Here is a 13,696-nt window from a genome sequence, read left to right on the forward strand (position 1 = left end):
AAGCTGCAAAAATGTAATACATGTACAGTGGCCTCCAATTACATTTAGAACATCTTATTCTTTATAACAGTCCAACATTATGAAGGCTCAGACTACAACGGTGAAGTTTTGAAGTACAATATAAGAATTCAACCTAGGTAGGAGGAGCTATCTAATAAGCAAAGCCCACATTCTCACCCCAGTGTATCTTTTTTTCATGCTTCTCACTTACGTTGTGAACCTGCCAAAAACACAGGCTTAGCCAAATGAAAGTATGTCAGTGATAAAGACACAGGAATATTTATTACTTCTGAAATATGTAAAGCCACAATTATATGCTTCCAGGAAGAAACCAGAATAAAATACAACTCACCCTCACAGCTTTCAACAGGACTAAGCCCTTTTCCTCTGTTTACAGTCCAACATGTCTTTGTCGGTACACCAAGGAAATCCATAATGGCAGTATATATGCGGTACCAGCTGGCGAGGACCACCTAGGTGGAAAAAAGGATTTGAAGTTTCTGAAAAGAAACTTCGTGATTAGCTCAATACCCAAGGTAACCTCTCATGACAACTGGCCCTCATCCAGGATTTTTTTTAAACTCAGAATTTATCTCAACTACTTAGCATTTTTGACCATAATTTCCTAAAGGCATCCAATATCGACCAAGTGTTCATTAACAGACTAAAATTATGCCTGCTTTAGAACAGAAATAACTTCATTCATCAAACTGAAATATTTGAAAAAATTATACATTTCAATATTGTCTAGAAGGTTCCCCATTTAACTATTTTTGTTTATCAGATGTTAAAATCCCAGATTTTTTGGGAGGACAGTTAGCCAAATTAAATCCATTAAAACCAATTAATTTTTTTTCCATCTGGAAAGAATATTAATGGACCAAATCTTTAGGGTTTTTACTCAGATAAACTTTGATAGGTTAAATTTAAGCGTGCATTAGAAAGGGCTTCCAGATGCAATGTAAGACAGCATTTCCATTTTCCATGCAAAGGTCATAATGTTCTTATAACAATCAAATTAAATCTCAACACCTGACACAGAAAACATCAGTATTTTACACACAGAAAAATGACGACTCATCTCACAGTAAAGTCGCTAGTTAACATTACCAAGCTATTCTGTCAGGATATAACTGACTTTTTAGAGTTCATAAATGAGTAATGTGGCCATTCCAGTTGAGCTGCTTTGAAAGTTATAACCCAGGGGTTCCCAGACTTGAAAATATGTTTCACCACTGCAGTATTAGCTGTCACAGAAAACATGTACAAGAAGGATGATGCCCTCTTTTCTTTCCCCATACAATTAATAAAACTCTTTATGTCACTTCTATCTTCAAGAAGGGCAAGAAGGAAACACAGGGAAGTATACCTTGATCTCTGAGAATGTGGTGGAGTAAATCCTCTGGGAAACCACCTCCAAACATACTAAGGACAAAAAAGTGATTGGAAGCAGTCAGCATGGATTACCAAAGGGGAAATCACGCTTGCCCAACTTCATAACCTTCTGAGATGACTGTCTTGGTAGATGACAAGACAGCTTGGATGTATTTTTTCATCTGGTGCCAATTCTGTTTACATTTTTATTAAGACTAAATGATGGCACAAGAGAACATCCTCAGCAAGTTTGCACATGATACAAAATTGGAAGGAGTTGTTGATGCTTGTGTTGCCATTTGGAGGGACCTCAACAGGCTAGAGAAATAGGTCAACAGGAATCTCACAAAAGGTAAATGCAAAGTCCTGCACCAGGGAGGAAGAACACCATGCACCAGTACAGACTGGAGCTGACCAGCTAGAAAGCAGTTTTGAAGAAAAGGACCTATGAGTCCTGGTGGACAAGTTGTACTTGAGCCAGCGATAATAAGCTCTTGTTGCAAAGAAAGCCAAATGTATCCTTGGCTGTATGTCACCAGGACAAGGGAGGTGATCCTTCTCCTCTACTCAGTACTGCTAAGACCATATCTCCAGCGCTCAGTCCAGTTCTGGGCTGCCCAAGACAAGGACATAGAGTAAAGATGACTGAGACAGACTCTTTTCACTTGACAAGACAAGAGACAATGAGCACAAATTGAAATACAGGGAATTCCACTTACGCATAGGAAAAAAACTTTTACTTTGAGAGTGTCAAACATTGGAACAGGTTGCCTAGAGGTAGAGATATTCAAAACAAAACCGGAGATGGCCCTGAGCAACCTGCTCTACTTCACCCTGCTTCGAGCAGAGTGTTTAGACTAGATGATCTTCAGACACCCCTTCCAATCTCAACTGTTCTGTGATTCTATAATTCATTATTTTTTAATACCAGGGCTCCAATCACCACGGCTCACTTCATCTGTGGCCTTTACAGTCTCACAATGTGAATCTTATATATTTAAAATACAACTACATCTTTCTAGACCAAGACTCCCTGCCTCAATACTCTGTCCTGCAAAGTACACTATCCTGAATTCCTGAAGGCTTTCTGAACATCTCTGCCCTGGCACTTCTGACTGTGCATGTGTGCACACATGAACCAGACACTTGCCCCATTCTCCAGATAGGCAACAACAGGACTGAGGAACCAAATTCAAATCTTTCCTCGTATCACCCGAATGTAGTTTGTACCCTGCCAACAGAATGCATATGGCAGCTTAGAGACACCTGTCCAGCATATTTGCATCACCAGCCCTGATGCTGACATTACCCTAAGCACATAAAACATTCTTGCTGAACCAACGTTGCACAAAAAAATTTTACTGATTTATCAACTTAACCTTTTTATGTCACAAGTGCTTGTGCCTGCTGCAGATGTTACCACACATGAATACTCCCTAAAAAGGTATCCGGTTAGGTACTTCATGCAAAACACAGAAACATTTTTTGCCAAAAGTTACTTTACGTGGTTAACATGGGCATAAAAATGGATGCAAATCAGTAGTACAAAATTGCTAGGTCAGTTAGAGCACAATGGCATTTTTGGAATTTCTACTGTCCCATATCAGACGAGGCAGTAGATGCAAAACTTGGAAAACAAAAGACTGGCTCTCAGACTTAGGAGATCTCTGTAGGCCAGGCCAGTCCTTTGCTGTAGAAGAACATGTGGAAAAGTCAATCCATTTTATTAGTTGCCTTTGAGAAAGCACTTTAATGCCAACTACGCAACACTCATCACTCCAACTCAAATTTTCATCATCACTGCCACACACAGAAATATCAACTGTTCTGTAACGATGAAGAGCCAGGAGTAAGCTTAACACATTATCGCTCCACCACAGAAATTAACACATTATCTCTCTGCCATTTTGCATCAGGGATCACAGATGTTTTGAAAACAACATCACAACTACTGGAACAACCTGACTTTGCAGCAAATACCTGGAAAATTAAGACTTTATTGAGACTATAATATTGTACAACTACAAAGACTGACTTGTTGCTTTTGACAGATATTTTTACTACTTATAATTTACACAAATGATGTAGTGATTGCTGTGGACTCACTTTACCTTTTTTTTCCTTCTTTTGAAGTTTTCATGGCTAGTACCGGCTGTACATGCGGATGAATTGTCCTACTTTTCTTAATGGGTTTAGTAACCGGATTTCAAGGCTATTTTTTATGCAATTAATTTTGAAATCCGCTAAACAAACAAAAAATTTATTAAAATTCAGCCTTAATGCTAGTATTGGGCTGAAAGAGCTGGAAAGATCCTAAAATATCAAACAGGAAATGAAACACTTTCAGAAAACATGACTGGACTCTGACTATCAGAAGGAAAAATTTCACTGCCAACAAATAAATCCACAAGCATCTTCCCACCGCCTAACCGCATTATAATCATAAGTAAAATTAGATAAATTTGGAGAACATACTTTAAATGTCAAGTCACACCTATTGACAGTTTTATAGATGTAGTTATGTGGAAACAAGAGTACTCAAGAAATCCTTTTAAAAAACCCCTATTTACAGGAAGGGTAGACATCAAGCAGTCAATGACTGAAAGGAGCAGAGGAGACTATTTGTCTGCTTTGCATGCCCACACAGGCACAGAAAAGATGAATGAATTCATACCTTATCACCGAGTTCTATGAGCCAGTAAGATCCTAGAAAACTTTCAATGATCAGACAAGCCTACACATTTTGCACAGTAATCTACCTAACGTTCTTACAGAATGTCAGCCACTATATCTGATTGCTCTTGTTTTGATTTCATCACCCAATTTACTTAGTCATCTTCCATGGTGATACTGATGATTCTCTAAGAGCAAGTTCATTTGACCAGTTACCTTTGGTTTTTGCAAGTCAGACTATAGTTGAAGTCAATAAATCTTTCTCAGCTAAAGAAAATAACTTTACAGTATTCAAATAAGGCATATGTTCCTAATGCTGCATTTCTAGAACGGAACTGCAATCCCTTGGAGCTAAAAAACTAAAACAAAACCGCCAAAAAAACCACCAAAAAAACCCCAAACAAACCCAAAACCAGTGAGAGGGTAACAAAAAGCACTAATCTATAGCATTTAGTTCTTCCAGAGCAAGGAATTAAGAAGCAACTGAAAGCACTACATGCAAGCTGTATAAACACATGCATATAGCTCCTTACACATATAGTTCCTGAAAATAGCTCTGCTTCGACAGAGCAGGAGAATGAGTATAAATGCTAGTACCCAACAATTACAGCCATTATTAGTCCTTGGTTCTCAAAAAAATAAGCTGTTGCTGACACACAGAGTTACAGAAATGTACATTAACCAAAGGAGTTTTCCATTTGCAAAATGTTTGAGACACACTGGCAAAACCATAAGAGAGAGAAAACCAAACGTTTCTGTACTTAAAGACATGTTCTTTTTAGTGACAAAAAAGCAGAGCAGGAACATAATCTAACCAGGTAACAAGTCTAATATCAAGTACATACAAACAATAGCAGTCAGTCTTCTACAGAAGAATTTTTTCTGCGACATGTAAGTAAACTACTACCATTCATAGATTTTCAGGGCCACAGTGAACTGTGATGATTCCTTAGTACATTGTCCTACACAAAATGCAAGCCAAAATAACCTCTCAGTACCTGTATCACTGCAGACATCATTGCATTATTGTCATATACAAGTGATACTTTGTATGTCATATTTCCTGAAGTACACAACAATGTCAGCAACTTACTTGCTTTCAGTGAAAAGAACAAAAGAAGACAAGAAGTATAGAATTGGATTGCAACTTCAGGGCATAAAATACTAAGATCTAGAGCGTATATTTACATTTGATTGGACATACTTGAAGTCTGGGAATTCATTGCAACGTATGAAGTAACTTTATCATTTTAAATTCGGAACTAAAATAAGGTATTTAAGCAACACTTCATTAGTCACTATATCTTTACAACCACATTTTCCAGAGTAACGTTTCTTACAAATTTGTAGTCAAATCTAAAGAAAGCAAAGATTTATCAGAAAGTATTATTTTTAAAATGTAGCTCACCTCTGGGTAAAGATTGAACCTTTGTAAGGTGTTAATCACTAAAGGATATTCAGTTAGTCTGTCATTCATAATTGCCCAAACTCCATTCCAAAACGATGGTGCCTCAATAATGATCTTGAAGTAGGAATAATAAAGACCCTACAGGAGAGCAGAATCATTATTTACGATTAAAGAGGTCACTTCTGCTTCATGAACTGCCATATACAAGCTTCGTTTTCAAATCAAATTTTGTAATATAACAAATAGGACAAAACGATTCAAGATGACTATCCAGTTTTTCAAATATCTTCTATTAATGCCACTGAAACGAGCAATGTGGTTTTCCTTCCACCTTGTTTCATAGGACTTCTGGAAATGTCTCATTTGGGCTGCTAACTACGCATTAGCATAGTATTTCACAACTCTCAAAACTAAAAGCAGCCAAAAGGTGTATATGTATGCAAACATTTATTAATTAAAAAAAATTATTTAAAAGAAAAAAAGCTGCATAACAAGACCATAATTGAAAGTATGTTACAAGGTTCTTGTAGTTTTGTATTTTAGGTCTTCTAGAATCATATTTTTAAATTATATTTTAAATGAACTGTGAAGAGATACATTGATAGTGATCAGCTGCAAGACACAAATGCTCTGCATGTAAAAGTGTAATGCATGTTAGTTGCAAGATATCAATATATTTACTTATCCAGAAAGAATAAGAAATTTTGGAAAGCCCACAATCACAAGATTACAGACAGAAGATTTCCAATCACTGAATTTTTATTGAAATATAATCTAACCATTTCCGTGCGAAAAGCCATTTCTCTTTCTAGCGTTGACAGGTGAGAAAAATGACGGTCATTTTCAAAAAGAGTTGTTATGTGATACCTGTTAAAAAATAATAATAATTAAAACTGAATAAAGAGTTTTAGAACCTAAAGTCATATATACCAAGGAATATACCATATAAACTAAGTCATATATACCCAGCAACAGCTGGCGAAACATTCAACGAAGACCCAAAGATTACTTTCAAACTGCTATTTTAATTTACTCATATAGTATACCAACATTCTCCTCTATTCAGACTATTTTAAATGGAAAAAATATAAATCCGTAGAGCATTTATTAAATTGTATTATGGAATTAGTTATAATACTCTAATGCATTTTAACTTAAGTGCAGACACTTAAGGATCAAAAGTTTAATGCTATTAAAACTATCAAGTCTACATATTAGGAAAGAAAATGCAAATATCTGACAATGAAAAGAATCACAGATTAAAAATTGGTGAAAATAACAGTGCACAAACAAGTAGTGTATGTTTTTTCCACAAAAATCTTCCCTGACTTGTATTTTAACGCAGTTATCTGCCATTACATATAGATGCGCTTACCATCAAAAGTATATTTAAATAAAGGTGCATCTACAGGGGGAAAAAAAAAAACAGAAAAAATGCAAATAATTTTGGGGGCAAAACTTGCCACTTCCAAGAGGAGCCTCATCTCCAGAAAGGATGGAAAAAGAAAGAAACAGAGCAGTGCACATGACTCTGCTTTTGAAACGGAATTTGCAAGAAACAAACTACTGAAAATCAATAGTTCTTTTTGAGCTAGGAAACAAACACAGTGTGGCAGAAGCTGTTACTTTTTATCTCTGCAAAAGCAACTGGTGAATATCGCTATAGAAGCCATTCTATTTCAAGTCTATACTACAAAAATGAAGGGTGAGGATTAGGATGGAACCTGAAACAAGGATTACGTTGACAAAGAGTAGTTGAAAGACCATTCTTCCGTACACAAAGAAAACATTGGCCAGACTTCTCTGAAGAGGTTAGAGAAAACGTGATGCAAAACTAAGAAATTAAAGCAGAATCTAAATAAGCAGAACACAGGAGAAAGTTGAAAGAATTTACCCGGACTTTCAAAACCCACTGAGGGTAAAAAGGTCTGTTAGTGGAAATGCACCTGAATTTGTATAGCTAAGCAACAATTTTCCACGTGGAAAGCAGGCTTCACTCTTCACTGAACAGGCTTAAGAAACCTTTCACATCAGCTTCACAAGAACTGGATTATTCATCTTAGAGACAACAATTTGGTTTTGAGAGGAAAGATCTAAATATAAATTATCCCAATAGCTCATCTAAACATAAGTCAAAATGATATTTTTATTATTTTAAAATATCATATTACTCTCAAGCAATAAATTTAACCTTACCAATGTAGGACTCCTGCAAAAGCAGCTGTAAAGGAAACAAAAGGTGTCAAGTTACTCAAATATATAAATCACTGAACATGAAATCATGTTCTTCAAAGTAATTGCAGTACTACTACAGAGGTGCACAGAAGGTACTCAGCCTCCAGAGGAACAGAAGAATAGGAACATCTGAATTAACTTTTATGGCCAGCTCTTTGAAAATCTGAAATTATGCCGATGGCATTCAGCAGTAGACAAGTTCCCACCTATATCCTGCATCACTCAAGTTGATCCATCAAAATCTAATGCACACATTTCAGCTATCAATAACAAAACGGAATGATAAGCATTTTTTTTAATAAGCATAAATATTTTTAAGATACCTACTGTGACTGTTCACTCAACTCCTGCTCAGATTTTGGATAACACACAGCTCATACTAAGGCCTGATGTATGCTAGGAGCAGCACTGTTAGGTCAAAGCAAAGCCAACACATAGGCAGGACCCGGTGGCCAGAAAGGGCTAAAGGTCATTATGCAGCCATTATCACCTGCAGCTTGCTGTCTCCCGCAGACCATAATCCTCGCATATTGATTGTCTGGCAGTTTCTTCAGAATCTGCTAACTCATGGAAATGGTATAGACCAAACTTCCAAGCCGGAAAGTACAAATACATCAGCTTACCCAAAAAGTTTTTAAAGCAGATCCAGCAGCACATGGACTGCTGAAGCTTTCATGCTTCCCGGTGTGATACAGGGGACACCTGCACCATGGTGGAAGAGGAAGGATGAGCACTCCCACCATCAGCTAGGTAACTATTTTGCTCATAAACGCACAAGTTAAGAGTTACAAGTTATAAGCTGCGAATTAGAGAACTTGTGATTTAGAAACCTCATGACTTAAGTGATGAATTAGTGAATTCCCATGTTAGACTAGTCTGTACAAAGTGGACTGAGCCCTTGTTTGCCATATCTGTTTGTTTTCTTTCCTAATGAGCTCATAAAATAAAGTTTAATTTACACAGTACATTGTCCTGTAAATTTGAGAGATCCAAACAGACCGTGACAACCAACACAAATCTAATTGAGACTATAAATGCTAAAAGGTAGACTCTCCATGCAATAACATTCCATTTGTCCATTCGGAGACTATCTGCACTGTTGTTATGTAGGTACAGAACAAGGGAGGTAATTTGAGGGACAAAGGGAAAAGACAAATTATGATAAAGTGGTGGGTAAACAGTCTAGGTCTCTGACTTCTTGAGCATGACAAGATCCACAGAGAGCAGAAGCCACTCCATTTTGCTTGAGTAGCGTTCACAACATATCCAAAGCTCACCATGGAAGCAAAGCCAGCATGAGTGAGGGATAAAGGGTAGGCATTTAGAGTGACCACAGTGCTCCTTCTAGACTGAAGGTGTCTTGCTTGCCCTCTAGGCACACAGTGGCTCTCTGCCATAGAAAAGTCAAGTAGACTGGTTGCCTTCAATCCAAGAAAATCTTGATGGTTAATGAAGAGCCCTCTTATTCACATAGGCTATACGGAGCAGAGAGAAAGTGGAGAGGACAACCACCCTCCCTGCTTACATCCAGCCAGAGCCAGACAGGTGCTGAGCACCGTATCCCTCTCCAGGGTGCTGATCCGCACACACCTCCTGCAGCCTACCGGCACCCAGGCATGGCCCTCGCCTCTGTGACGACATGGAATGGGTCAAGTTGCTTCCACATAGGTAAAACATACATCAAATGCCTCCACACTGATGCAGAATATAGTTGCGGAGTTAGTAAATGCGCAGACTGCATGTTACATGCATATGGTGGTCTGTTTCTGGAAAGCAGCAGGGACAAGAGAAAGAAAAACACCTTTGGAAAAACACTAAATTTATGTAGAAAGAGGAGTGGACTGAATGCACACTTCATGCCCTAGTATATATTCCCAAACCACATGTTCTTCCAACACAGAGCCTGGAAGTGCTGCTGTTGGCAGTACTTGTTATCATTGTCACCACAATGCTGCTGCTGGCAGTACTTGTTATCATTGTCACCACCAACAACTTCACGTAGTAGTTGAGGTTGTACAATACCACACTGAAACTTCCTCAAGAGTTTTTCAGCTCCACTTCAGTCAGTGAAGTAGTTATCTTAAAGAGAAGCCTGGGTTTCAGTTAGAAAATGCATACCACAAGCTTTCATTTAAAACTTTACATTTTTACATACACTTTCTAGAAAAAAAAAAATCACCAACGCATTGCTCAGTATAGTTCACATTAAGAGGAATTTAATGTCTTAGGAAAGTTCCAGGAGCTACAGGTTTTTTTTACACTAAGGATATTTACGTTAGTTCTCATGGAGAGCTGCAAATTCCTTTTTCAGAAAAGCAGATATGGATATGATATGGAATTCCAGGTAAGCACGCTAGCTATATCAGCAATACAGCAAACCATATTCCATAAACAAACACATTGTGCAGTAATTGTATGGAAATAAGTTATTACTTATTGAGTCTCACATTTGCACAAAGCATTATTTCATTTCTCAGTAACATTTCTAAGACTCCCAATAAGATTGGATGCTGAAATACATTTATATATACACACACCCCAACTATAAAAAAATACCAATTTTAAGACAGATTACATGTTAGGTAAGTATATACAGTAAAGTCAAAATAAATGCACATTACCTACTACTACTTGTTCATGATCTCAAATTCATGTGGTTCCAAATAAGCCAAATATACAGTATTTTATTGTTGCAAATAAATTACCTATTAATATGGAAATTACATTTCAGATTCAAACATACCACTTATTTCATAGAGAAAACAATATATTTAAATCTGATTCTTCCCTTCAGTAAACATTTTATTTAAAGTCGATGCATTAAGTGTAAATACATTCACAGTTATTTTGGAGAATTTCATGTACATTTTTATAAAACTTCACAATATCACTCTACTGTAAATATAAAACAAAGACCTTTTATAAACACACAGCAATTCATGTAATTACTCACATTTCAAGAGACAACGCGCTTAATTCATAGACTTACACTATGAGTCCAAATCGACATTTTTCAACAGACTGCATCCAGACTTACATTAAGCTAGTTTCTGATGGAAAACATGCAGATCAGCTCTCCTAAATGACCATATTTTGATGCCATTAATGTCCTTACAGGGGAGGGAATGAAGGAAAGGACAGGAGAGGAATACTAGAATCCTAATGCTGAGACTTATACAGCTACTCTGTACTTGAACTTGCAGATGCCATTTTCTCACCCAGCCTAAGAATCCCTAAAAGCAAAGCATGTGATCAGATTTTTGCAGACTAGGGCTATTACGTAAAATCTGATAGTTTATTCTTCAGATTTCCTATTTTTGCCTGTGTTCTGTTCTAAGAAAAGCAATACGAATGGCATATAAAAAGCATTCTAATTCTGGAAATTAAATACTGAAGAATAAAGCCAAAATATACAGAACTCATTTACTAAGAGAACAACAAACACTGAGATGCTGTAATGCAACAGGATGTGAAACGTACTAGAACCTGATTAATACTTTGCAAGTATCCCCAAAGTGACTAGGTAGAATACAGCAGAACCGGGAACAATGACGAATCTGCAAGCACTACTTCTGCAGCTTAGTCAAGATGTTTCATTGTGAGATTCTGTGCAATCTAGAAAGGATGTCTTCAAGAATAAGGCCTCAATTCAATGTTCATTAAAAAAAACCCAACACAATAGGGCAAAGTGTTGTATACGAATGTCCTTGAAAATCTGACAACTTCATTGTTGCATGTAAATTGGAGATAATTCTTAAAAGAAAAAAATCCACACCCTATAACAAAACTAGTTCCAACCGTGGGAGCCTCTATTTTTAAATTCTGGCCCTTAAAGCTTAAGCAAAACAACAACAAAAATTCAAATACCACTAAAACTAACCAAAACCCACTATACATATTTAGTATATGTACATTCTTTGCTACTGCAAATACTGTATGCTGTTACATACTTTGCCATTAAGGGTTTACTCCTACTAAAAATGTAAATAGCTCCCTGAAGTATTTAATTGGTTATCTGGGTTTCACAGCCAAATACAAACTCCAGAAATTATAAAGCGCTCTACTTAATCTCCTCTCAACCTTCAATCAAAGGAAAGCATTTTTCAATTTTGACCATCAGTTTAACGTTTCTATGTCATTTAAGTAACTACCAGTCTAGGAAATGCTGAATAAATAGAGGTAAGCAAAGCAATTCAGGAACAGTTTATTCATCAAATAGTTTGTAAGCTAAGGGTTGTCTCTCTGCTACTACTTTGCAATGTAATTCATCAAATTGAAGAAACTCCCTTTGGCAACAAGGACTACTGGTGGTGCGATTAATAGTACCAGCATCTTTGAAAAACCCTGACAGTCTTTTAATGTAATACCTTTAACAGTATATCTAATGGCACATCTGACAAATATGCTATTATTTAACATTTGTTAACTTTAGGAATGCATTTCTTATTTAATTTTGCAAACACTTTAGGTGCTTTTTCCAAGACTTTGGCCATTAGCCATTTTATTATTTACTCCAAAATATTCCCAAAGATAATAACATCTGAATTTACATCCCCTACAGTTGTATGTTCTTCCACCCATAATCCTTCCAAAACAACCTGTTTTGATTACATTACTTAATAAGAGTTGCTTTTTTTTTTCCTAGAATTTAATGACTGCATAGGAGAGATCCGTAAATATCTGGACAATTATTCTCCTACAGATGTTCTGATACCACACCAACTGCTACAATAACAGCTTTACAAAAGTTACCAGGTAGGAAGTTATTTTCTATCCCTTTTCAAAATAAGGTATGTTTTTTTGTTTTCCAAGTTGTATTTCCAAATATATTTTGATACTGTTTACAATTCCAGGGAAAGAAAGGTAAAAAGAACAGTATTTCCCCCCTGACATATTTCTTCTACTTACCCAGAAGGAAAGTGAGCCATATCTTGCTATCAGCTTTTATGATGAAGGCCTTTCTGTCGTCAACAAATACTGTCAAAAGAGAACAAGTATTTTAAGCATCAATTAAGAACAGCCTCTGTAAAAGGAAATCTGTTCGAACTCTGCAGCATTAGTTTTCTGTAAAAATGTTGACTTCAAAACTGCTGAAGTTTCATACAGCAAGTTGGTAACTACACATAAAAGCGTTAAACATCACAGATAGACTATTAAGGTGACTATGCAAATCAGGTTTTTAATTCCTGAAATAACTTTTACAAAACAACTTGTCGAAAGAGGATTTGTTCATAGACATGTTATTGACAAATTTGCTCAGACTTTAAAAGAATACGCAGCCCTGCATCCTTTCAACAAAGTGCTACCAAGAAATAAGCCGGTCATCCCAACGCTATAAGCAGAGCTAGTCAACACGGTTAGAGGGACTGCTTTAACGAGAGTTGCTTACACAAACAGCACATTTTCCCCATTCCAAATGATGCTAAAGTGGTAAAAACCCCTTTTCCTCCCCCTAGCCCCCGATTCTCGCCGATATTAGCGTGGGTCTTGCCAGCTTTTTTTTTTTAACCTCCTCGCGTTGTGACAGGCTGGAGGACAGGCACGGGCAAGGCGGGAGAGCAACCGGCCGCCAGCCGCTGCCCCAGGCAGCGCCAGACACAACCCTCCCGCCTCCCTCCCCCGGGCAGACGCCGTGAGGGCTAGAGGGGTGCCCGCTTCCTGGCCCACCCGCCCCCGCACCGCCTTCCCGAGGAAGGACGTCCCGCCGCTCCCCTTCCCCAGTGAAGGGGGCAGTGAACAGCCACCCCGTGCGAGGGGAGCTTTCGCGCGGTGCCGCTGCCCGCGCCGGGCAAGTCTACCGACACCCGGAAAGGGGGGGAGGGGGGCGAGACCGAGCCCCATCCCACTTCCCCCGGGCGGAAGGGCTGGCCCCCCCAGCCGAGCGGGGGCAGAGGGAGCGGGGAGGGGGCAGATTTGGGGGTGGGGTGGGGAGGGGGGCGGCTCCCTCCCCTCGCCCCCACCTCACCTCGGAGCCGGTTCTGCAGACGCGCAGGAGCCTCAGGGGGT

General features: G+C 38.1%; 1 protein-coding gene across 2 annotated transcripts in view; it reads right to left on the bottom strand.

Annotated features, from left to right (window-relative positions):
- Window positions 1–13,696, bottom strand: part of DPY19L1 (dpy-19 like C-mannosyltransferase 1) — a 50,761-nt gene extending 37,065 nt beyond the window's left edge. Inside the window, exons 1-5 of one of the 2 annotated variants that reach the window (XM_075143060.1) lie at window positions 13,656–13,696; window positions 12,599–12,667; window positions 6,235–6,322; window positions 5,456–5,593; window positions 353–473 (exon numbers count right to left, since the gene is read on the bottom strand). In XM_075143060.1, coding sequence (XP_074999161.1) covers window positions 353–473; window positions 5,456–5,593; window positions 6,235–6,322; window positions 12,599–12,618 — 367 coding nt within the window. In that variant the 5' untranslated portion in view covers window positions 12,619–12,667; window positions 13,656–13,696. Of the gene's footprint in view, window positions 1–352; window positions 474–5,455; window positions 5,594–6,234; window positions 6,323–12,598; window positions 12,670–13,655 lie in introns of those variants that run through there. The other variant, XM_075143061.1, reaches the window with a different exon arrangement.

This window comes from Calonectris borealis, chromosome 2, assembly GCF_964195595.1.
Source record: "Calonectris borealis chromosome 2, bCalBor7.hap1.2, whole genome shotgun sequence".
NCBI lineage: Eukaryota > Metazoa > Chordata > Aves > Procellariiformes > Procellariidae > Calonectris > Calonectris borealis.